The sequence below is a fragment of the Pagrus major genome, chromosome 20 (genome assembly GCF_040436345.1).
Source record: "Pagrus major chromosome 20, Pma_NU_1.0".
NCBI lineage: Eukaryota > Metazoa > Chordata > Actinopteri > Spariformes > Sparidae > Pagrus > Pagrus major.
Genome location: NC_133234.1, coordinates 24,333,952 through 24,360,308, shown reverse-complemented (window position 1 = coordinate 24,360,308; position 26,357 = coordinate 24,333,952). Strand labels below are relative to the sequence as shown.

At 44.1% G+C, this 26,357-nt stretch overlaps 1 protein-coding gene across 1 annotated transcript in view; it reads left to right on the top strand.

Annotated features, from left to right (window-relative positions):
- Nucleotides 1–20,154: 20,154 nt before the first annotated feature.
- Nucleotides 20,155–26,357, top strand: part of LOC141015066 (heparan sulfate glucosamine 3-O-sulfotransferase 3A1-like) — a 35,308-nt gene continuing 29,105 nt past the window's right edge. Inside the window, exon 1 of the mRNA XM_073488969.1 lies at nucleotides 20,155–20,920. Within this exon, the coding sequence (XP_073345070.1) occupies nucleotides 20,367–20,920 (554 nt within the window). The 5' untranslated portion in view covers nucleotides 20,155–20,366. The remainder of the gene's footprint in view (nucleotides 20,921–26,357) is intronic.

Sequence of the window (26,357 nt, the reverse complement as noted above, 5' to 3'; positions counted from 1 at the left end):
ATGCAGCCGCTGTACAAACTCAGCACAGTCGGACGACAAGGGCCGGTGTTGAACTTGGAGCCGAGAGCCGAGAGCTGAACGTTGCGGGCCCTTTAACACATCCACAAACACAAACACTGCATATTTTCCTCTGGAGCAGTGAAAATAAATGATGATGATGATGATGATGGGGCAGAGTTTTCCAGCGGCGCTCTCGCTCAAAACCCCCGTGTCGCGGCGATTCAAGCCGAGGGGATTTGAGGATTTTATCGGCGACGAGGGGCTAATTTGCACTTGATTAAGAAAACACACAGTGTAAAGTCTCTCAGCGACACGAGGGATCCAGAGGGGGGGAGGCCGGGGGCGACTGGCGGAGGCCGACACTGGAAATAAACGTGGAGACAAGAAACCTGCTCTGAAAGGACTTGAAGTGAAGTACCTTAAAGCAGCTATTATACGTCCATTACGGGTGATTACTCTGATGGAGACGCTCCCAACAGTTCTTAGGACTTTGCGTCTGATTTCTGTTAAGACGGAGAAGGTAAATATTTATCTCCATCCAATCCCAGAATCATTAAAACGTCATTAGACAAGAATACAATATTAAAAAATCAATAGGAAAGCCATCGTTCATCTGGAACGGCGGTTGCAGTTCGAGCACACGGACATTTTTATTTTCTAATGCTCCCGCTGAACTCCTGAACCCTCATTATCCATTTTCCACTCGGTCCAAAATATCATTCTCCGCTCCGATCATTTACATATGCATCAGACTGTTATTATTTCTATTATGATTATGAGACCCCTGCCTCACATCCGTTCCAAAGAGCACTTAGGGGTAATTAGGTGTAAAGCTTTGCAGAGACAAACGCCTTATATGCAGCGATACCCGGCCGACTCCTCAGTGTTACACATGGTTGCGTATTACTGCGGTTTTCTCTCTCCACCCTTTCCCATCACTTTTCTGCGTCGCGTCTCGCCCTTCCCCTCGTTATTCCTCAGTCGTTGGGAAAGAACAATGCGTCTCATCGCGTATGCTGATTTAACCTGCCTCCAGTGACTACTTGTGTTTTAATACCCAGATCCAATGTATACAGGCTCTGAGATACGAGAGGAGAGGAGGAGCAGAGTGAGTGATGGAGACGGAGGCAAAGAAGGAGCAAAGAGAAATAGTCACTACAGGTTTGTAAACGACCACACATCAAACGAGAGACCGCTGGTCGAGGCGGCATTTCAACAATAATGAGCGTGAAACCACTAGATAGTGTTGGGAGGCATTGGGATAATTTAAGAGAATGTGTAAGTATTTCCATCATTGTCAGCATGAAACCACTGGATATTTCAAGTTAACAAACAACCGCACATCGAACGAGAGACCGCTGGTTGAGGCGGCATCTACCCGTCTTTTCCCCAACACGGGTCATTTTTCCAGCTGTGTTTTGTGGCGACCAATGGAGCCTCTGTTTGAGGTGGCGCTTCAACAACTGTAAGCGTGAAACCACTGGTTATTTTTAACGAGACATTGGGACAATTTCCAACTGTGTTTGTAGAGCCCGAGAGACCGCTGTTAGAGGAGGTGTATCCATAATTGTAACATGAAACCACTGGATATTTTTAACGAGACATCAGGAGATTTTCCAGCCATGTTAGTCGCAACGATGAGATATTTCTGATGTGATGTATGGACAACTTCCAGCCGTGTTTGCAGCATCCAAGAGACCACTGTTTGAGGCAGCATTTCAACAATATTGAGCATGAAACCACTGTGTATGTTCAACGAGTTGTCAGGGCCTTTTCCAGCTGTGTACGTCGCAAACAAAACCAGATATTTATGACAAGATGTTTGGACATTTCCAGCCGTGTTTGCGGCGTCCAAGAGACCGCTGTTTGAGGTGGTTCTTCAACAATCGTAAGCATGAAACCACTGAATATTTTTAACAAGACGTCAGGACATTTTCCAGCCGAGTGAGTCACAAAAAACCTGGAGATGGAGACAAAGAAGTAGGAAAAAGTAAGAGACAGCAAAGAAAGATGTTCACTACAAGTTTAAATACAACTGAACGTCTATGCAGTGCCCGTCCCAGATGTCTCCTAATCCCCCTCTGTAGCTAGATGGAGAGTAAAATACCCTAAACTACTGTACACCACTAATCTCTACACTATGCAACAAGCTAGGAGAATAGCAGTACACAAGCTAACTAAAGCCATAAAGGACAACAACGTCCCTTTGCTGTAAAAGTAAAAGTAGGCCAGCCATAAGTCCTAATGTCTCCACACTTATACGTCTCCCACCAGAGGCAGCCTGAGCTGACACTGAGGCTCGGAGACGCGCTACAAAATAGTTTACATTAGAAACATGGTGTTTCATTTAGCCAGATAAGCTCGGTTCAGAGGTCTTCGCGCAGGGGCTCAGCCTCCCTCTGCTGTCAGTACAAAGCCGAGCTCAAAGGAGGAGGCGAGGAAGGCAGGAAAAAATGGTGAGACAGCCTCTAATTAGCTATGCAAATCCCATGCACTGGTGGATTGAGTTTTGAAATGAAATTGGTCCTTTGGATCTTCTCAGCTTCTTCCTTTTTTTTTTAAATCTCTGCCAGTGTGACCAGTTAAGCAGGAGTGGCTTGAAACGGTGAACAGAGAGGATGGAGTGGTTTCTTATTAGAATCAGTCCTTTCCCCAGTCTGACTGTAAGACCCAAGTGAGCAGTTATCCTCACACATCCAACAACTACCCTCTTTACACAACATACGCCTAAACACTGGGCTGTCAGGACGGGAGGTTTCATCAGTTTTCTGTCCATTACAGCCCAGTGTTCCCGCGGGGCTCCTAAGCAGAAGTCTGAAGCTGTTGCTGCTTGCTTCTGCAGAAAAACACTAAGACGCTGGGGTGTGTGTATGTGTGTGTGTCGCACAGACTTATATAGGTACGGTCTGTTGAAACAAGCCAAGCACACCAACACGCCCAGTCGCCAGAATAAATATTGGCATTTTAATATGCAATATGGACTAATGACCAAGTGTGACGGAAATAGTAATAAAGCATTTAACTAATTGTACAATAAATATAGGCGTTAATAAATTAGTTTTCAAGTTAATGCATTAATCTAAATTACAAAGTCATTCATTATTTATATATTTTAATGGGCAGATTTCTGCCGACCGAGCCGGCTAACTTCCGGTTTAACGCCCTGCTAACTTGAATGGGGATAAAGTAATTTAATCGTGCGGCTCTTCTTCTTTCCAAATGTTATTGGACCACATGGTGCCAGTTATGACAGTGAAACGAGTCATTTTGCAACGTTAGCTTCCGGGAACAAGTCTTTTTGGGGCCACAGTGCATCACATGACGATGTAATTACACCGTTAATGCCAGGCTTTGAAGCCACTTTTCATTTTCCAGCCATGTTTGTGCCAAAACGTGATCTTTTATAAATCCTAGCCAAGGGGTTTTTGTGCCTAAACCTAACCAGACCATAAGCACGGACTTGTCACATCATAATACTGAAAACTGAACCAGGAGAAACGTAAAGTTGAATAACAACTATAAAAAAAGTGTGAAGCGTCTCATATTTTTGTGGTTTGCAGAAACGCAGCACATTGCCAACATTTACTCTGGCGATTGTGTTGCAATAACTCAGACATGAGCATCTGATATTCCAGCTTCCACGTGCTAATAACAGATTTTTTAAATGCTGGACTGCATCACATGACCGAGCCTCAAAATGATCCTCAAGCTGACCAAACGTGTAATCTCAGTTATTCTACGACACAATGCATAATTCCACGACGCAGGCCGTATCTAACAACTTAATTTCACAGTCAAAACTGTTCTCGTTTGTGCCAAGAAGTCATTAACCTCGAACAGCGTGGCTGAAATCCTAGCAGTGGCTGTGGTGGGTTTTTTAAGGGTCCTCAAGGGCCAGGGGTTAGAATTAAACCATGTAACAAGCCAAAATGTGGCTGTACATTAATAAAAAACTGGCCAACTCAATTTTCCCCCCCTCGCGCCTAATCCTTAATACTTTAGGGTACTGTCTGAGAAACAAGCCGAGCTTTGTAATAAAAAAAAAAGGCTTAAATCCCGGCGGTTTTGAAAGAGCACGTTGTTGCCCTCTCATAAAAGCTTGAATGTAATTGGACCAGTGCGTGTCCTAACCCCAACAGATCAAAGGTTAGCAAAGCAGGTACTCATTTAGCGTGTCAGGGATTAGCTGGCTCAATACGCCGGTTCTGGCACGGGATATGTGTCCGGATCAAAGTTATGTCCTCGTACGTGACTTGTAATTAGGTTTTCGAGAGGAGAGGAGAGGAGAGGAGAAGGAGAGGAGAGGAGAGAGGAGAGGTATTCTGGGGGTTGACATTGATGGGTTAGAGCTGTGCATGACACAAGGCAGCCCCAGTGGAAAGCCTTCAGGTTTGTTTAGGGAGAACTGACATCCCTCCAAGTTGCCACATCGCAGCATTTGGAGATGTTCCATCTGTCTGCGCCACTGCACACTCGTGCAAGTAATAAAGATTGATTTAAGTGTAATATAAACTGTTATACGGCTCGGGCACAATGTAAACCTCAGCTAAAAAAGAAAATACAACCACAGCGTACACAGCCTATCTTACTCATAACACATGAAATGTTCACTTAAACACGTCCTTTGCCTTTATCCAAGACGTCCCCTCCCCCCCGACATGTTTGTTTTAACCATATGAAGTAAGAACGGCCTCTAATTCTATTATGTGTAACTATTAAACAATTTAAATGGTGGCAGTTTGTGCTCCACATAGTTAAAATGATTGGGTGTGAACTCATAACATTAGTTTTTAAAGCAAACATTGAGTGTATGAGAAATATTGAGCTCATTATTGAAATGAAGATTGCAGGTTTATTACAATCAGGCTCTTATTTGTATAGTTACAGACATTATTTCTATTGGTAATAAAAACATTATTCACCAAATTATTTGGCAACGCTGCTAAATAGAAGTCCGAGGGGAGAAAACGAAGGCGAGCTGTAAAATTATTTCCCAAACTGCTCATTGATTTAGTTCAACTTGACCCGACCTGCTGTACTTAACATAATTGTGCGTGCTCACAGTTTTCAGGGATTGTTATCAGCACTTACATCCAGATAAAGTGTTTTAGATACCGCTAATCTGTTGAAACTGTATTTTTTTCACCTAATAAGAAGTTATAAGGTAATATGTTCACTATGTTCAGCATCCTAGTTTAGCATGTCGGCACTGAACACAAAGTACAGCTGCTTGCAGGTGTTTCGTCATAAACCAAACTGGAATAAATACATTTTTGACCTGATGGTGGCGCTTGATTCAGAGTCAGGGGATCATAAACGTTATTAAAATGTATCATGCATGCTGCAAATATTATAACAATTCATCCAGGAGCCGAGCTGACGAGACATTGTAGCTAAAAAGGCTAATATAGCAAAACATTTAACATTTAAGGGTGCAGCATGTAGGAAGTCTTAGAACCGCTAACTGTAGCTGCTGTTGGCTAGTTAGCTTGGGACGGGTGTGTTGGACCAGAACCGGCTGGGGCTAGCCTGTTAGCATGCTAACTGCTAACTGAAATACTCAGCCTTGGACAGCTGTGGGACCAAGGAGGCTATTTAACATTAAAAAACATCTCACTATTACTGTATGTGTTGCAGAATATTGTGTTTTGATACGAAACAGGTTATAATCAAAGCTAAGAGCGTCTCTTTAGTGGCACAATTTCACATCTGCAAAATAAAGTCAGAATGAAAATAATATGTGCTACTTTTTCTCCTACAGCAGCTGAGTAAACAGTAGAAATAGCACACCCTCACAAGAGAATATAGCCTGAAGCAAGGAGATGTTGCAGAGCATCACCAGCATGGTCAAGTTATTTCTACAATCAGAGGTGATACACGACCATCCTCGAAAAAATAAAAAATAAAAAAGCCTTACCCTTCCTTTGCCCTGCGCAGTAAGTACATGGCAGCGCACATTTTCAAAGGCAAGACGGTAAATCAGCTGCGAAGGCCGTGACAGCTGAGGATGTTGAGTGTATGTGTGTGCGTGCGTGTCCCTGTATGTATGCAAAGGTTCCCTTGTGTGTGTGTTTGTGCGTCCCGGGCCCGGACTGGGTGTGGTGTCTAAGTCCTGTAGACGAGACAGGGGATTCATCCTGTCTGACTGCAGCTTATCACCGGACTGGCTGTCACCTAATGAGATATCTGCAAACCCTGCATTTAAAAATGTGGAGGACAGAAAAGACGTGCATAGACAGAAGAATGGCTGCCGACTAACTATGGTTTGTCTAGACGGGTTCAAAGTCTCTCTGTAACAATGTCTGAGTTCTGACCGTCCCTCTGAAGCTGCATTAAACAGTAAAAACACAAAGACGGGAGTGTTTGCGATGTTATTTTGTTCTTTACCACTTCAGATTTAGCAGTTATTGTCACTTCCTGCATCGAGAAACAGCCGAGATCTGTCATGTTTGTCATTACAAAGACGAGGAAGCAGGACTACAAACGTTCAGAGTCCAGTGAGCCTCGATGTCCTCGCGCTGATCCTTCTAATGCCCAAACCACAGTGACAATGAGCGACAGTCCAGATTCAAAAGGATCCCCATTAGCCCTCATTGTGCCTGGATCCATCTCCGCATTCCTCCGTAGGCCGGGGGTGTCAAGGGGTGATAGGCTACGCTAAATGTGATGCATTAGGTGCCGGGCGGGTAAACAGAGGCTACCAAAAAAATGTTATTGGTGGCCTCTACAACAGGATCTAATGGAGATCCAAATAAAGACTAAGGCTACAGCGTGTCTGCTGCAGTTTTTGGGATTACTGGCGTTGAAGGACATTCTTTCCAAAGACGTGGAGACTAAAAAGAGGGACGCCGCCAACTGCAGTGAGATCCCAGTTGATGCAAAAACGCCCTAAAGAGTGAGGAGACCTAATCGGCGTCGCTTAAAGGATGGAAAAATGTGTGTGTGTGTGTGTGTGTTTGTGAAGCTGATGTTTTTCCAGCCCATCTGGAGCCGTCATAGTCCTGTCTGTTGACCTCTGCCGTGAAGCGGGTGGCTGTCTGCGACCGTGACGCAGTGACAGCAGACATTACTTTTGACTGACAAGGTGGAGTGGAAGAAAAAATAACAAAGTCCTCGACTTTCGGATCAGACTATCCAGGTCTCTGTGAGATAAATACATAAATAGTCCGACAATTCAGAATATGACACATTTCAGGGGCATTTCGGGGGAAATATGTGAATGTAGAAATTAGCACAACCTTTGTTGTCATTCACGACAAATCAGGCTCAGACACTAAAAAATCCATATGCCCACACATTTCCAGCTAACGCTAAGCCGTCCCGAACGCGCCCATGAAAAGCCTCATCCAAAACGGCCTCTGACATAAACTCACAGGATCTCCCAGGTGTTTGGGGAGCCATGACATCACATCGAACACAATGAGGACTTTGAGAGGTGCCGGGTGAGAACAGTCAGCAAAACAAGCTCGGCACCATACATCAACACACACAAAAAAAAGGCCCCTTATAAATAATATGGAAAGTGGAGATGAGAGCCAAAGCAGTTCACAGGCAGCTGAATCCAGTTAACGCCTGGAAAAAATTATAGAAACATTTGACGGGGTGGGGAGACGAGGGGAACACACCAATGTCTGACAATTTGGAGGGGTGTGTGTGTGTGATGACAGCTGAGGGGGGTATGCATATTCAGAGAAACAACATTCCTTCTCACAGCGTGACTCGATGTAGACATGAACTCCTAGCTCGTCTATTTTTTGATTCTGGGACTCTGGAAAACAACTGGGTGTTTGTGTGCGGGGCCCTAAGCTGTCAGCTTTACCTTATTAAAATGTCATTGACTCTTAAACTGCATATTTATGCAGTGTTAACCAGCGCCTGATGGCACAGCTCGCATATAGTTTCGTTCTGGCTGGCAGGCTGAGTCAGACAGACTGTGTCGCCCAGAGATAAGCTTTATTACACAATGTATGCACAGGGGCCTGTTTGATTGATGCTTCTCCATTATTATTATGTTCTGGCAAGGTAATGTATTCCCGGCCTCCATAAAAAGACCAGTTCTAAATTAGTTGTGTCAAATTGTGGCGGCAGAAGTGTGTTGGCCCTATCTCGGCGATCTGTGCCTCGAAATGAGGTTGCGCTGACATTGTGGTGGTGGAGGTGGAGGTGGTGGAGGTGGTGTTGCATCAGCAGGAAAAGCTCAGCAACACTGGATTTCTTTCCCCATTAAATGATAGCCTTTTTTTTCAGTCTCTATGTAAAATAGACTCCTCACAGTTGCAGGGTATCAATTAGAAAAGAGCAGGGAAACAACTCATGGCCTCTGTTTGTTGTGTTCCTCAATGCCAACGAAGGCTAATATAAAAATATCCTTAAAATTCATTTCTTATTCCTTTTATTTTGGCTCTTCCTCACCAGAAGACCGACTTTACAGGTCGTCCATACAAACAGCTCAGTAGAAGTCATATTTACATTTCCTTTAATGGCGTGTTCCCACAGAAAAACAATGTTTTCAAGCAGCAAAGTCAACACAAAGACGCAAATAGAGGCCGTTGCATCAGCAGCTAAGAGCCAGCAACCTGTGGAGAAGAGAGTCGGGTGCAGAGCCAGACCGTCTGAAGGAACAAACACCCAACGACCCATCGGATTCTGTTCTGATGCAGAGCTGGTTACTGGCTCGTCCTGGGCTTGAGCTGGGGTGGATGGACGGGCCAACAAACACAGGACTTTGACCCAAATGACCAAAGTCATTCGTGAGTTATTTTAACTTAAATGTAACGTAGTTAACTTGCGTCAAGTTGTTTTAAACCAAAGCATGATCTTTTCCTAAACCTAACCAAGTAGTTTTGCCGCCTAAACCAAACCAAACAGTGATCGTTTTACAACTTTAAGCAACGTGACGACAAAGGTTTAGTGCACCTCATGCTGCTGGTACTCTCAAATCTATGTCATTTTCGATGTTATTGACGGTCTATTCAGCTGTTTAGGTATAAGGATGTGTCGTTTATCTCGGTGCTGAGTGTCTAAATCAATAATGGTTTTCAAAGCGACGGGACTGATTCCTCTCATGCATCTGCGTTCCCCATCCTCTCTACGTGTGAAGGGGAGTTGACGCAACCTTGGCCAGACTTTCATTTTATCACTCTGTCGTCCTCCGAGTGGTAAAAGCGATATGAAGGGTTGTGTTACGACACCACCTTTTATTCTCATTTCCTGTCCTTTGGCAGCTCATCAGCGGGACAAGGGGTCTCTTCTTCTTTGTCTTCTTCTTTGGTCGGACTTTATGGAAAAGGTGTGCGTGTGGAATGTGACACATCGAAGACGATCGATAAAGCACAGCACCTGCACGCACACACACACACACACACACACAACACACTGGTGCTGCTGTGTCTTCAGGCCTGTGTGGGTGGAGGGAGCAATATGTTTGGGGTATAGAGGGGAGAGCTCCTGGGAAACGTCCACATACCTAACCGTTAGCCCAGATGTGGCTCTGTTACGATTGTCAGAGCAGTCACATCTGTCTGGGCTCTGCGATCAGCGTGCGTGGGTGTCTCCGTGAGTATAGCTGTGTATAAATATGTCCGTGTGTGTCAGTTTCCCAGCATATGTGGCCGTCTGTCTGTGTGTGTGCACTATTTGTCTGCATCCTCGCTGGTGCTGATGGATCTCAGTTAATGTTCTGCAGCAGAGGGACTCTCATCCCTTAATAGCTTTAGCAGTTTCACCCTGTGAAGGGTCCACCTTTACTTCAGCAAAGGCCCGGCGGTAGTTACGATTCTAACAGTTGAGCAACATTTATGGCTTCGATGGCTGTAGTTACTCCGCAGTGATTAACTTTAAGTGACTTTGTTGTAAAGATAGACGTTTAAGACACAGTCGGACGGTTGAAGGCTGAGCGAGCGCAACATAAAAAGACTGATTACGGCTTCGATTGATCCGTGCATTTAAAGTTTCACACCGGCCACAGTGAGCAATGAGGACACATTTACACAGAATCCTGTTATCTTCTCTTTTTTTATTGTTACTTTGCTGCAAGCAACTTGTTGTTGACTGAAATATAGCAGCATCTGTCCACTAGTGTGACTCAGCGGATGTAGACTGTGGGTATAAGCTTGCCACCAGCAGACGATTTCAGTCGGCATTCTCCTCCTTTCTGCTCGTTAGGGTTTAGTGTGCAAGCCTACACGCTGAAAATGTCAGGATACCCCAACCTACGGTACGACAAGCTAGCAGCTGTTATCTTTCCCTCTGCAGGGATTTAGAGACACTACTTTGCAGGGGAACCGCTGCTGCATCCTGGGCTTTTACACCACCCAAGATGATTGCGATTGGTTTAAAGCAATACAAACAAGCCAGAGCCGTTTTTTCCTCTATAGCTGAATGATAATGGGCGCAGCTCTAGCACTGACACTGCACTGTGGAGATCAGTCGGGCTCTTCACTGACCCTCCTCATAAGAGATGGCTGTCAACTCGTTTACTCTGATGGATGACGCGTCTTTTCACTGTGAGAGGAACACAACAGCAGTTAATGTCTGCTGAGGGTCTGCAGGAGCTTCAGGTCTGAAACAAAAATGACATCATGAGGGTTATTTCAGCTCGGTTTGTCAGCATGAAACTTTTTTGGAGCTCGACCCGTACTTGGGTCTAATAGTCGCCTCTATTGTTTCGATGTGTCTCAGTTTATCTCTTGTCTTCAGGGGCTCTATTTTAAGACTTTACAAAGTCTGTAGTTATATGTGTGAGTATGCAAATGTGTAATTTCTTGTGAATTTTAAGAACTGCACTCGTCTGCAGGAATGTAAATGACAATTCTGCATCAGGTGGCTTCCTGAGTCTCTTGTTCTAACCTGCACCCGAAGTCTGAGGCAGCTAATTGGCTCAACCGCACTCAAAAATACTGAATCAAACCTTCACCTCAGACCTGTTCTTAGGTGAATCAGTAGTCTTGGTGAAATTACAGCGTTTTCATATCCATCATAACTAAAGGCCTGATACGTTAGGAGCTACTTTGATCTGCAATACTTTAATAGCACTCCGACAGACAATTGCTATATTTTCCAAGCCGAAAACAATCATTTTGATGGCAAAGAGGTTAGAAAAAGAAACAACAGCGGCAGCTGCATGCGCCGCACGTCACCTTTTGATGATGTGCCACAGCTAACAGGGTATCATCCACACCTCAGCTGTTATTAACGAGTCATCCAAGGCAGAAATTTAATTAGACTTCTGAGGTGCCTGAAAGAAAAAAAAAGGAGTCGGTAAATGGGCGAGGGTTTATTTCAGGAAGCACCACCCTGCCAGGCGCTGACACTAACAAATAGTCTTCATTAGATATTTTTGCACGTGACCGGGCGAGATCTTCTCTGATGTAAATATTGCCACGGTGGGGGCGAGAGGTTAGCTCCTCACCTCACGCATGAAAGATGAAAGTCTTATCGGCGGCGGGGAGATGTTGAGCTCATTGTCCGAATGACAAAGAAGAATCACCTCAGAACATCATTTCCTCCTCATCAGCCCCGTGCGGCGATGTAATTTAAAATGGGAGTTTGTGGTTAGATGAAATATTTGGACACACTTCCCTCCCTGAAGTGATGTAATCAGATCTGATGTGGCGTAATGATCAACTAGTTGCCTTTGAGTTACTGTTCTCATCATTAACTTCTTAGCGCCGAGGGGAATCGTTGCCTGTTGCTCGCAGTTATCAGCGTCGCTAACAAATTGCTCGGTGTGTTCGTCTTCCTCGCGTCCCCCTCGGGATGTCCGATGCTGACATCAGATGTAACGTGATCCCTTTTTTAAACATCAGCCCGAGACACGCTCTCTCTGCCAGTCATCCCCAGTTCTCATGACCTCTCCGACAGAGGAGGACAAACCTCAGGTGTTTTCAGAGTGTGTGGTTTCCAGCCCAAATGCACCTGAGAACAAAAAAATCTGACAGCCGTAAAAGGTTTGAGTTAATATCACGGCACACCTCGCAGACGGTCGAGGGGAAAAGATGGAATGTCTGTGGGGTAAAAATGCGAGGAGATCAATCTTTTTCTCGTCATTTCCAACCATCCATTTGTCATTAGTGACGGAGCCTTCTCAAGAGGTAAGGCAATATCCGCCACATCCAGCACCGCAGTCTTTCTGTATCGCTGCATCTCTGCTCATATACCCTTTAGGGAGTTCATTAATGGGAAGGAGGGTGGGCTAGGATCTCCCAAAAAAACAGCCTCTCTCCATACATCATGCCGCACGCCGTCAGCTCAGCTCCGGCTCTGACAGCAGCTGCCCCCGTCATCCTCGGCTTTGCTTTCACTGGGAATTATTCTAACTATGCACAATAAGCACACAAACTGAGGGTCCTTGTTTGTCTTGGACGACGTTCCTCGACTCTCGCACGTCCATCAATGTAGACGCTGAAGGCTGAGGACCACACAGAGCTCATTTGTTGGACGGGAGGGTGTCACGCCCGGGATTGATATTGCTTTGAAAGAAAACAGGTGAGAGGGGAAAACGTGATTTTGCAGCATCACAGTCTGAAAAAGCTGCCTGAAAGTGGGTGTGATTGCTATGATATCATCAAAGAAGTGATTTAAAATCCCAGTTGTGGTTGTGCAACATGCCTTAAAACCACAGCATCACATATTCAGCACTGTAGCTAATATAATTTCCATATGTGTCTGGTGATACTGTATTTTGTCAGTTATTTGACATGAAACACGCTCATTTTGCCAAAGTAAAGACTGTAGCTGTACTGAACTACATCAGTGGAGCACAAACCACCACAGAAAACGTCACACTGTTTTTCCAGCCAGGCAGAAAAACACCTGATCCAACAAATGATTGCTTTAATCGATGCTGCTCAGGCTCCATCATCGCATTACGACAGCAAACAGCGTGAAGATATCCCGGCCAGATTGCGGCCCCTAACCCCTCAGTCCCGCACAATTTCAGGCTCAGTTAGCAACACGGGTTAATTCGAACTCACAGTTGGAGGATCTCTGCTTTGCGATTAGCCTCACCCTGCGGTGGCTGAAACAACCCGCAGCCTGGCTGTCGTCTTCGGGATGTATGAGCAGATACTTATCTGCAGGAAATGGCAGATCAGACTTCCACATATTGCTTTTTAATGAACACAGCGCGCCGCTGTCCAACAGGGCTCTAATTGGCTCGCACGTGACGCATCATCTGCGCCGGTCATTTGGACGCCAGTATCAGTCCCGTATCGCCCGACACCACCTCCTGGTTTTGGCCTCGTCCCAGCACAAAGAAAGGTTGAAAGGTCAACATGGGGCGTGTTTGTTTCATGACTTTGTGGCTCTTTGTGTAATGATGCTATCATCTCTTCCTGCAGCCTGGTTACAGAGGGCAACACTGAGGGCTGAGAAAGGACAGGACAGGAAAGCATTTATTGATTTCTTTGGTATGGAAATATTGAATAAACCATGTTAAAAGCCCCTGAAACATCCTGTCTGAATACTCTGTTTCTGCCAAAGTACAACAGTGTTGGTTCTTTTTTACATGAGCGATTTCTGGATTTGTGTTTCTGTCCTTTGTTCATCTACAACAGTGATCACACAGCTCCTGCTGATCCAGCATGCGGCTGCCAGGGTCTGATCCTGGCTGGACTCGGGGGTTTCCTCCGAGCTTTGCAGGAGCTGCTTGGGAACCAGGGAGGGCTGGGGACTCCAGGCTGTCGTGGGCATTCACCTGGACTCGGGCATGGTGGGGGACTGCTGGGGCCAGACTTTTTCTGTGGCATCATGTGAATCTTCTTGGGGTTTTGTGCTGATTTGTGCATGCTGTTGTTGTTACATTGCTGTATTAAAACGGCTGTACATATGTGGAACAAAGTGCCAGAAGAGCTAAGACTTGAGACAATGCATGAAATGTGTGTATGTAAATTACCGTCCGGTATCGGCCTATCTCAGATATATCGGTTTTATGTATCTTTTTTGGTTTTACAGTGCAGAAATCGATGCGTCGATGCAGAAATCTTGACATTTCTTATTTGTTTGTTTGATAACCACATTTGAGGGATGATCGCAAAAAATGTCCACCGATATATTGATATCTGAGAAACTGCATATCGGTCGGGCTCTACTGTCTTCAAATCAAAGCTAGAGACCATTTTTGCCTGTTTGCTTTCCTTGTTTTAAATCTATCTGCATTTCTGTCCTTGCTTTTGTCATTTCTTGTGCTTTTGTCTGTGTGATCTGTAAAGCCCTTTGTGCTGCCTTTAGGTACGACATGTGCCGTATAAATAAAATTGCCTCTCCTTGGTTTGAAGTCGACACGGCTCAGCTGGGAAAAAAACAAACCTTGTGTCAGTTGATGAGGTTGTTGTGAGGGCACTGCCAATCTCACAATCCTAATGAAGCAGATTTTAATTTCTGAGTGTCAAACTCTTCATGAATAAAACCTCGGGATGTTCTTTCCTGCGCTTTAACTTTGATTGTAGCATGTTTTGTAACAAATACACCTTTCAGGGGCTGCAAGCATTGAATATTTATCCTTTTAGCTCCCTGGTAAACTCCTCAAAGTCACCATGACATTATTTTCCCTCGTGCCGAGTGCGTTTGGTGATTAATCTGGACAATTGTTCTCCTGCTTGCCATACAACATTTCCAGCCATATGCGCTATTAACCTTTGTGTACCCACACCAGCTTGTCTTTAAACCTGATTACTGGCCTGTAGAGATGGACATAGAGCCACACAACCTTCTAACTCGAGCAGCGCCTCCCTCCCTCCCTCCCTCCCCGTCCTGCCTGCCTGCCTGCCTCTCTCACAATCAGCTGCATCCTGCTGCCTCTCGCAGGAAGGAATGCGATACAAAATGCAACACACCAACACACAAGCTGCTGCGAGACTCATCTCAGATACAGCAGCGCGTTCTTCGACGTCACGCTTACACGTACGAGAAGGTTTCATCTTGATCTTGTTGATTCATCCAGCTTTATGTTCCCACAAATTAATTAAAGGCTTTTGTTTTAAAGTTATCAGATTTTCAGCACATATCACAACATGTACAGGCTTTATAAACATCTCAAAGAAGACAGAAAACGTCTTATTTTTCGTGCCAGCTCCTCCCGTGCCGGCGGTAAACATAAGCAAACAGAAAATCTCAGGATAAAGCTGACAAATGGAGCGTAATTGCTCGTGTGCTTAATGCAAATTGGCTTGTATGTGGACAATTTGAGACTATTTAGAGAAACAGCCCACTTCAGATGAGCATTAATCTGATTAAGAGCACAATTTATTTGGGTTTTCCGTGCTCAATAGAAAAGGGCTTCCTGCTCAGCGCGCGGGCCTGCCAATGAAGCAGAAGAACCCAAACTGGATGAATGGCCAACAGCTGTGTATATAGAACGAGTACATTTCCTCTCTCGCTGTAAAAAAACACCCCGTTTCAGTAAAACACTGAGTCATCGCTCACACATCGAACACATGTGTGCGAGCGGCAGTGTTTGAAATTGTGCATCGCGTATCGAGACGGTCACTTCATCTTCCTCTCTGTAATTTTTCTTGCTGAATATAGAAGGTTTGAATTAGATTACGGACATCTGGGTTGAAGGTATTGCAACCGTGTATTTTTAGTTTTCATAAGTTCTTACCTAATTTAGCTCATAAGTGGGCACTGCCATTTCAATTTCGCTCAGAATAAGGACGGGTTTTAAGAGATGAACTTCTGGAGCCAAGGAGCCGCTCCGCTTGGAAATTTGTGACGCTGATCTGAGTTCAGTGCACGGAACAAGTCGTAAATTACATCCATACAATTTCCACGTGTAAGCATCTGTTTCTAACCGTGTATGCCACATGGAGCATTGTACCTTTTTTTCTGGCAATATTTCAATAAGCCGGCATAAATTTTTAGCAACGTCTTAAATTTATGGCATTAAAACAGGCTGCTTGTCCGAAGCTGAAGATGAACATTGTTTCGAGGAGGGGGAATTTTTATCGTCACGGATTTCAGGTCGAGAAACGTAAAGCCATAATATTGGCAGTAAAGATGTCTCCTCCAAACTGACAGCTCCCAAACCTCAGTTCATAAACCTGTCTAGAGATTATGTGCATGGCTGAGACACACAGTCTAACTACTTGGCCAGCTCAGCAATGGAAACAGTTCCTGCATGACTATATTCTCAGTGTTGATGGTGCATTTGAGAGCGCTAACGCACAAGTGTATGTATGTGTGGTTTATACATTTTCTTACCAAAGCAACAATCAGACTTGGGATAATTCAGCCGTTCCCATATTTGGGTCTGTGCGAGTGTTTGCTTTCCCATGGCATGGCCCTGAGACTTTTTATTCAATATGCAAAGTAAACGCATGATTTTTTTTATTCAAAGGATAATAAACAGTTTGTGTTTGTACTCACTTTAAACTTAAAACCCCAAAACTCTGCATCCAAGATTCCAAGAAGGCTGCGTCAGTGTAACCATAGCGCTGCAATTTGGATAAACGGTGAAGATGAAAGCCCGAGTACGTTTTTACATGCCTTCTAGACTGCTTGCACATTTCTCTAAAAGCACCGATGTCTGGGTGTGTAATTACACACTGAATGCTGTTTTTTTTTTTTAAAGGAAGTATGTGTCGCTGCACAAACATTAAAACCATGACTGAAAATGGCTGCACTGCAGTGGCGTCTGAGCACCTACTCAGACGCCACTGATGACAACAGTGCCATTAGACTAATCAGCGGTCTTTATCAGCCGCCCCCTCGTCGCAAATGTAATACGGGTCATGATATAAGTTTGAGAGACTTCAAGGGCTGCAATCAGTGGTGGAAAGTGGCTAAATACATTTACTCAAGTACTGTATTTAAGTACACGTTTGAGGGACTTTACTCCTACGACATACAGTACTTCTACTCCACTACATCTCAGAGGGAAATACTCCACTACAATTATTTCACAACTGTCGTTACTTTGCAGACTGAACTTTTCATTATGATCATTTAAGGAAATATAATACATTGCTTGAAGATTAAAGGGGCACTAAGTCATTTTTGGAGAAGAAGAAGAAGAAGAAATTCAAACTCAAAAATGAATTCAATACGAATGAGGTAATAACACAAACTTTGAAATATCTTTAGAATAAACAAGCTGTTCTCAGAGGAAAATAAGCTCCCAGAACACTGTTTGAAACTAGAAAGGTGGCAGGGTCCGCCACATATAAACAAAGTGAAACAGTATCAGGTCAGTTTGTTTATTCAGTCATGAAAACAAAGAGAGTTTGTTTATTTAGTTTGTTTAGGAAGAAAAAATATTTTTCTCATTTCATTAAAATTTCTTCCCCAAATGTGCACCTTTAAACTACCTGACTGTATAAAGTATTTTAAAGTACTGATACGACATTAAAATACTGTGTGCACATTAATAATTTAATAAATAATCATGTGACACTCAGATTTTTCAAAGGTTCACACATTCGTTCCTCCAGTAGAAGTTCAGATATTATGGTAAAAGTAGAAGTACTGATTCAACTTTTTTACTCAATTTAAAAGTTTTTTAAAAGTTTCCCTCTGAAGGACTTTTCTCTGGACATTTCTGTCTGAACCTGAGCGTTTGTCACTAACACGCCTTTTCTCCACATTCCAGTCTCCCTCTCTGCCTGCTTTCGTCTTTTTTACGTCTTTTACGTTGTGTCATCTTGCAGCAAATAAAATAAAGATTGTCGATAATTCACCTCGAATGCATTAAAGCTAAAGTAATGAGCCTATTTTGAAAATGTAAAGAGGAGGAAGTTCAGATATTTGGGTTAAAGTGTAGGGAGTCAGAAAGCAAAGAATGGTAACAAAGTATTTATACTCTTTATTTCAAATTGTCAGTTTGTGTCGTTATCTTGAATTTGTTTGGCCACTTCTTCTGAAGGAAAGGATCTGAATATTCCCTCCAATGTGTCCGATAATATAAATGTTTAATATTATAACTCTCCGTTCTGCATGATGAGAACTTTGACTGAGATTTTTCGGGACTTTTACTTATTTTACACTTCGGTTTTACAACTTTTGCTTCAGTTAAAGGATCCGAGCACTTCTTCCACCGCAGATCTTTTCTCCTCGTGGTTTTTAGGATTCTCTTCTTTCACATTAATCATGTTTGATTCAGCTCGTGACCTCTTCAGGGAGCCGAGACAACAGGATGAGAATCTGTGAAGTTACAGCATTGCTGTGAGGTTTCATTACAGTGTAAATACATAATTTAAAATAATCTCTCAGCATTCATGGAAAGAAAGAGAGCATTATTATTATTTTGGTCTGTGATAAGTATGAAGACATCCGTCCTCTGTGAGGGAATGCTGGATGCCATCATGGGGGTCGAGCATCTCTCCAGTGTCACGAAGACAGAGGAAAGACACGGGGTGTGATTTGTTAAATGCGGGACGACCCCCTTTGTATTGTTTCGACAACATGGGGGGACATCTGGCGCCGGCGGTGCAGCCCAGTGTTGAGGTCTCCATCCTCTTTCTGGAGCAGTGAGCTGTGCAGCATTGAAGCACTGCCTGCACATTCTCATGCTAATGCAGAAAAAAGCCGGAGCAGATGTGAAACATTTGGTTCTCTTCTTGTTCACTTGTAAAGAAATAATGTGCCCCGTTATCATTATTTCGCTGTTTTTGTTCTTCTGTGTCATAAAAAAGGAGTTGGCGGCGGAGGCCATCTTCTTTGGTGGCCCTCGACTTCAGCTGCATGTGGCAGCGACGTCAGTGACGGAGAAACGGCCTCTCAAGTGTTTCGAGATCATTCAAAACGTGTTGGAGTGGAAAAATTGGGGGCGATGCCTGAAACAAACATTGCCCCTGTAAGACAGCAGCCTCCGTCTGATGGTGTGTGTGTGTTTGATTCTTTACATGCTTGAAGCTGCTGACTGAGGTCGTCTCAGCTGTGGAGCTACAGATGGTTACAACAGCATCTTCTTTTAAATCACTTTTAAAGCTTCTCCTATAAAAGGTGTCTGTTCGATTATACTGAACTTTATTCTTGACGTCTTGCACGGCTCTATTTGAACGTCACGTTGCTTTCTATCTTTTGATCTGTGGTGTTTTTATGGTTTTAATTGTTTTATTTCACTTTTATGCCCGTGTAGTTTATTGTGTGTTTGTCATGAAGCACTTGTAATGCTGGTTTTGATATGTGCTACGCAAATAAAATTAACTTATTATTATTGTTTGCTTACGCTGCATGTTCATTCTTCTGCACAGGAGATGTTGAATACCATTTAAATAAAGGACTAAATAAATAAAATAAATGTATTGACATATGTATTTGTGTGTATTAAAGTGTGTATTTGCAGCATTTTTTCCACTTTACAGATCATTATAACTTCAGTGGTGGAAGAAGTTATAGATCTTTAAGTAAAAGTAATAACAGCACAGAGTAAAAATACCTCTGCAAGTAAAAGTATGTATTATCAGCTAAATGTACTAAAAGTATCAAAAGTAAAAGTATCTGATATATTATTATGTGTAACAATGTTAGTAGAGCTGTAACTATTTTTCGTGTAGCACCTCACTGTTGTATACGAGTATATTCAAAACAGTTACGTAGTGAAAACAGTTTATAGTAACGCTGTCAGTGTTTCTCGGGGGTCAAGTCTCTTCAATAGATCACAAAATAAATCTGAGCAGTCGTGAGATGATTAACGGGGTTTGACTTCGCCAAATAAAATGTCAAACACTCTGTTAGTCGAGCGGCACTGAGACGAGGCACTCGAGGACGTTCTTTGGACTGTCGCGGAAAATCCGACCCGAGTCCTTCACAGAGAAATCCACAGTCCAGCAGCTTTAAACAACTTCAACAAGACTTGTATAGACGAGAAATAAAAAAACACACACTGCCCCTTTAATAATGTGTTTTATAAGCTCATCTATATGATTTTTGTGGCAAATGAAGCCAATTAAAATGCATTAAATTGAAATACTCAAGTACCTGAGGACTGTACTTTAGTAAAGTACTCAGTTACTTTCCATCTTTGTTATTTGGGACGTGAAAATTAGCTCCAATTTGGCTCAGCTGTTCTGTGCGTCATCGCCCCGCCCACCTGGACTATCATTGGCTTCCTGTCTGCTCCCCTCTTCATCTGATTGGTCGGGGAGGTGTCCGTCAGGCAACCTTGACGTGCGGGACAAGTTTACAACTGTATCCACGTGCGGCTGGTGCGTCAGGGCATCCTGCACTCAGACAGAGAGGACGAGGACCGAGCTTCATCACCTGAGAGCGGCCGTCCCGACGCACCTGTGAGCGGCCTCACCTGTGCGGGCGGCAGGTATCACCCCGACCTCCCCTCTCCCGGAGGAGACAGCGGTGGTACCCACAGTGAAGCCCGCTGTGGATGAACACTCACTTCTCGGTTTTCTTCATGGCGAGGAGACCCGATAATGTTCGCCCAGCATGGCTGTGGCTCCTGCACCGACCACCCGGGGACCGGTATGGCTTTTAGCCGCGTCGGTAGACTGGACCCGGCGGCCAGAGGCGTCTTCAGGAGGGCGGCGGTCATGCTGTGCTCCCTCCTCACCTCCCTCTTCCTCCTGCACTGCCTCACCGAGCGCTGCGGCACCACCTCCCCGGTCAGAGCGTCCTCCAGCCGGGGGCTCCTGCAGGACTTGAGGGCGCAGAGGACTAAGAGGCTGGTGTACGAATGGACGGAACCGGTGGTGGGCTACGGCGGGACCGGGCGGGTTGTTAATGAGCCGCCCGAGGAGTCTCCGGATTTAGTCGCGTCATCCAGGAAGGTGTCGCCGAGGTTCGCAGGTAAACTCAGCCCGCTCGGGGAGGGGAGCAAGAAGCTGCCCCAGGCGCTCATCATCGGGGTGAAGAAAGGAGGCACCCGGGCTCTGCTGGAGTTCCTGCGGGTTCACCCCGACATCAGAGCCGTGGGAGCGGAACCGCACTTCTTCGACCGCAACTATGAGAACGGACTGGACTGGTACAGGTGAGTCACTTTATTAAAAGTCAGGTCCCCCGTGTGCTGCTCCTCCTTCATCATAGACTGTGTTTGTCTGATAAAGATCATTCTGCTCTGCTCATGAATAAATCTTTGTTTAACATCTCAGTGGCCCTAATTGCTGCTGGATGGAGGAGCCCTGTGTGGACAGCCTGTTGATTTATTACGCCACATTAGGTCGCTGCTTTCATTAGATCTTATCTGGCTGCTCGTTTTGTTGCCCATTTTTAGGGTTGACTGGCCTTCAAGTCCAGTCGGAGCCCAAACCGGGTTCAGAACAGCTTGATGAGGCTGGGAACGGAGACAGGGACAGATTATAAAAGTTGTTGTTTGCATGTTTTCTTCTGAAGCTTTAACGCCTTTCACAGCTACGTGTGCCTGCGAGGCTCAGAACTCATTTAAAGTAACTTCAGAGAACAACTTTAAAGTCTGTGATAAGTGTTTGCTCACTTAAAGGTGCATTATGTAGTTTGAGATTGACTGATTTTGTTTTTTTTATGTCTAAACAAACTCTAAACTTTGTTTTTATGTGGCGGACCCTGCCACCCTTCTAGCTTCAAACACTGTTCTGGGAGCTTATTTTCCTCTGAGAACAGCTTATCGAAGAAATAAACATTTCTGAGTTTGTGATATTGTAAATATTAAAAATTCTCTGTTTGAATTTCTACGCAGTGCCCCTTTAACAGATACTCTCACTTTTTACAAACTTTTTAAAAGATTAATTGTCTTTAACCTTTTTTTTTTATGCAAGAAAAAGTTTGAATGCAGCCTGAAATCTAAATTGTAAAACAGGGTTTTCTTTTCTGAAAAAAACAAACTGAATGCTTTGATAAATGCTGATTATTGAAAGTTCAGAAGACTTAATTAACAAAACTAAAAATGAGAATGTTTTACTGCAGATAAATTACAAAAGCATCAGTTTTTGATAATGTTTTCATTAATTTAGTCCTTCAAACTAAGATATCAGATTTTCTCTACATGATTAGCCTATGTATTTACGATAGCGATGTAATCGCAATATGTAAATAAATAAATAAAAAACAAAAAATTCTAGCAGTTGAATCCATCTTTAAATTAGTTTACTGGGTGTTTTTGGTGAATAAATTACCCTCAAAAAGTGCAGGGAGCTGGAGGAGTCTGTTAGCATAACTTTTTAAAAAAAGAATAATTACCAGTGAAAAGTCAACCAGATGAACTCATAAACAGAAGCTGCACATCACTGCTGGATGATTCACACGTGTGTATTATTAACAGGATATCAATATCTCAATATTTATCTGCGACACCCCTCAAACTCTTGTCTGTGTGGTGAAAAACAAGTTTACGCTCTCGTCTCGGTCTTTTATTCGAGCAGCCTCAGACAGAAGAGAAACTTTGGTGAAACTCTGCTCCCACATTATCACACATTTACTCTTCCCCTCACTGTCTCCGTCTCCTTACGGTTGGAGTGAGTGCGCTGCTGTTTTTTTTCCTCCAAGTCGGAGTTTGTGATTGATTTCATCTGTCACTGCGAGTGTGTGTGAGTGAGTGCTGTGTGTTCACATTTCCACCGGCCCCCGTGGGGAATAATGGCTCTCTCCCTCTCAGTGCTTCTCTGTCTAATGGGGCATTGCCGACATCGCAGCTCTGTTATTAAGAAGGATTAGGGCCATAATGAAAGGTTACCTGAGTGTCCCGGGAGGTATAATTCACCTTTTGATTGAGTTAACACTACACACAGCACCCTCTAAAAGCCTGGAGACAAAACTTTTACTCTCTCCCCTCACCGACAACTTCCCTCCCGGCCCTCCTCGCCTCCTCCTCCCCTCCTCCTCCAAACACCCTGGCTCTCTCCCATCTCCCACTCACACACCTCCCTCTTTGTGCCTCTCTGAGAGTGAACATTCTCTTTTCGCCATCACTCTTTCACACCCTTCTGTTTACCTATTCATCCATTGTGGGGTTTTTATATCCATGAGGGTCCCATCTATCCCGAGGAGTTGCCAAGATTCTCTGGAATTTGGACCGTGCCTCCGAGGACGGACCTTAGTGCCGGTTTCCCTCTTAATGCCGTCCATTTAAAAAAACAAAAACAGGAGGACCTCTTGAATCGAGAAGAGGGAATAAATAACTGTTACAACAACGTGGCCCCCCCTCTGCTCTGCAGGAGTTCATCTCGTCAGGCGCTCCTCTACAGCGAGTCTTCGCGTTCGATGGGAAGCTTTTGATTGAGTCGCCCTTCGTTTGAAGCTCGAGGTCACGCGGAGATGTTTTTTTTTTTTTGTGTGGCGTCGCAAAAACAGGAAATCGGTCTGATTGCATCGCTCGTGAAAATCACCACAAAATCCTGCTGCCTCGGAGTTAATGATGGTTTTTAAGATTTCAAGGCTGCAAGAATGTTTTGAACCTCCTCTGACAGGTTGAGGAACAAACTCGCTGAGAAGTATTTTAAAATGAAAAAACGATCTGTTGGTGTTTGTGCAAAAACAAGGCCAGATCTTCTGTGACTAATCACCGCGTCCAATTTGCTTGAATTATGTGATTCCTTTCATTAGCGACAGTGAATACTTTAAACGTGGAGGCTTCCGTCTCAGGAGACTCTTTGTTTATTGTCGAGGCCTCGGCATGAATCACTCGTCTCTGTCCCCGATGGGAATGTGTGTGTGTGTGTGTGTGGGACACACTTTCTAACACCTCTAAGCTCTTAATGTGACGTGGCAACATCTCCAGCCTCCCTGTTTTATTTTTTTTTTTCCTTTTCCAGCTTTTTCTCAGAATTAAACTTGCCTGGCTCGTTCTGGGAATTTCCATCAAGCGCTCTAAAACGTCAGTCGCAAACACCCCAAAAGCCATGATGCAAAAAATGTGTAATTTATTGAGAAGGATAAAAAGTGCGGCTGTCACAGCATGAAACATTAGTAGCTTTAAACTTCCACTTTTATGTGTCCAAAGATTGAAAATAGTTGGGTAAAATTCTGACTCACCATCTGCATTTATTCAAATCTTGGTGCTGACTTTATATATTACATTTTTTTAACATTTCAGCAACTTTTACTTTTGAATTTATCCTTCTTTATTTGATTGTCGTGCACTTTTCCGTCCGCAGACTTTCTGCAAAAATTCAGGCCCTTTTGTCAAACAGGAAACCGACACCCGGCCCGGCCCGGTCGCCCAGTCGGTCCGTCAGTGTTACATTTCACTGCACATTTCTCAGCGGTGTATCCGTATAATCGCATACAACCTGTTAGGCTTTTGTTGTGGAAAATGGACACTTGGAGCGAACAAGGAGGTCAAGCACAAACGCTGTGAACTAAAAGCAGAGGTCCACGTTATAGAGTGCTCAGTATTGTGTTTTGGGCCTACTTGGGTTACTGAACGCCCAGCTTTCACCTGTCTAGACCCAGCCGCGGGCTCCCGTTTGAAGTCTGGTCGGATTAGCCTGCACCAGATCTCTTAATCGGTTAATTATCCTTCCTGAAAACATGTTTGACCCGTTAAACACAAAGGGCACCGACTCCGCCACACGCGTATTTATCTCGAGTGCAAACAAACACGACCACGTACGGCACCAGAATATTCCTCGACCACTCAGTCTTGAGAGTCCTTGTAAAGTTGATGAGAGTTGGTGTTGGTGTCTGCCCCTTCAGCTTCCCCTTCAGTGTTTTCCTTCATGCATGCAATACATGAAACCGCGAGAAAGCAAATGAAAAGAATATGGCTCGGCTAGCTGAAAAAAATCACATTAAATTAGGGGTTTCCCTCTTCATAAAACTGGCTGTATTTGAAAGCACGTTCTGTAATGGTCATAAAAAAAAAAAAAAGAAAAAGGGTCTTAATCATCAGAGCAGTGACCCAGAGGGGATATGTGTTAGAAAAGCAGCGGTGCTGATCCGATCTGTATTTTTCGGGGGCCGTACAGTCGTGTGTGTGACAGCGTCAGATGTGAAGATATACACAGAACTATTGAAATACAAATCTGGATCCAGATGTAAATGTGCAGAATAACAGCGTGTCTGTGTTTAAATTCCATGAATGCCAGTTTACTTCCTGATTCGTGATAAACATTTTCAGCTGCCCGCTGGGGTTTATTGACACAACTCCATTAAAGAAGAGAAAGAAACGTAAAGAAAATAAAGTTGTCGAGCACTGACGACGCAGAAAAGCCGTTGAATTCCCAGCGTTTTGAAACGAGGCCGGCGTCCAAGTTTCTCATGCTTTGGCCGTGTTTGGACTGGGTGTCCATTAATTGTGTGGCAGAGTTTTAAACTCTGGGCCTTGTTCGCTGCTGCCTGACATTTCACATGTCACTCTGGAGTGCGGAGAGGTTCTGGTGGACTTGTGGAAAGCATGACTGCAACTTCCAAAATGGGAGAGGCTGGATGTCAGCAGTGAGGATATGACTGAAGAGCTGTGTGTCTTCCAGTGAAGTTGTTGTTGCAGCAGCCGGTCCTGTACGCTGCTGAAGCTCTGAGCTCCTGGAAATCGGCCATAAACTGTACAACATAAAAAAAGCAGGTTACAGCATGCATGTGTATATTGTTTATTATGCACCATGTTGTCATGACAAAACCGCGACGCCAGCTGGAACGAGAGTCCAGATTTAACAGAGACCTCTGTGTGTATGCGTCCATATTTATGTGAGCGTGCGAACTGTAAGCACCTCCGGTGTACTTTTGGCGCTCCCCGCTGCCCTTGGATGTAACCCCGGCGGCCGTGAATAAAGGAATGACATGTTCCTCTGAGTTTAAAACACGGAGATTGAGTTGATAACAGTTTGGTTTCTTTGCTCCGCGCAGTATTAGAGCGGCAACGATGAATCATTTCAGTCATTTGCTGGTTCCAGCTTCTTTAAATGTGAGTGTTTGCTGCTCGTCTTTTGAATTTATGACAGTAAATGAAGAGTCTTTGAGTTTTTGAAGGTTGGTTGGACAAAAGAAGCAATTTGAAGATGTCACAGGGAGATTGTGATGAGCAATTTGTGCAATTTACTGACATTTTTACAGACGGATAAATGTTCTGCAGATTCATCGATGATGAGAATAATCATTGGCTGCAGGCTCTAAAGTACTTCGCTTCCCTGTCTGTGTTTGTTTGACCGTATCGTCCAAAAATATGAGGTGCGTGTTTTATTTTTTTGCCGGTGTTATGTGTCCGCAGACTCTGCAGACGCATCTCTGCGGTCTCTTTAGTGAGGCTTTGAGAGGAGCCATTTGTTTGAGCTTTCCTCCGAGGCACAGTCGAGATATTTAAAACAGATTTCCTCTAATTGATCTCTTGATTGATTCTCGCCTCCTCTGACACCATATTGGAAAAACAGTGAGCAGAAGTGAAATATTCTGAAAAGGTCCCTAGAAATGACTCTGGATGGTAATTTTTCGTGCTTCGTCATGAAACAGGAAGTTGGAATGAGACTTTTTTTCAGCAGAGAGAGGTTTTTATACACTGG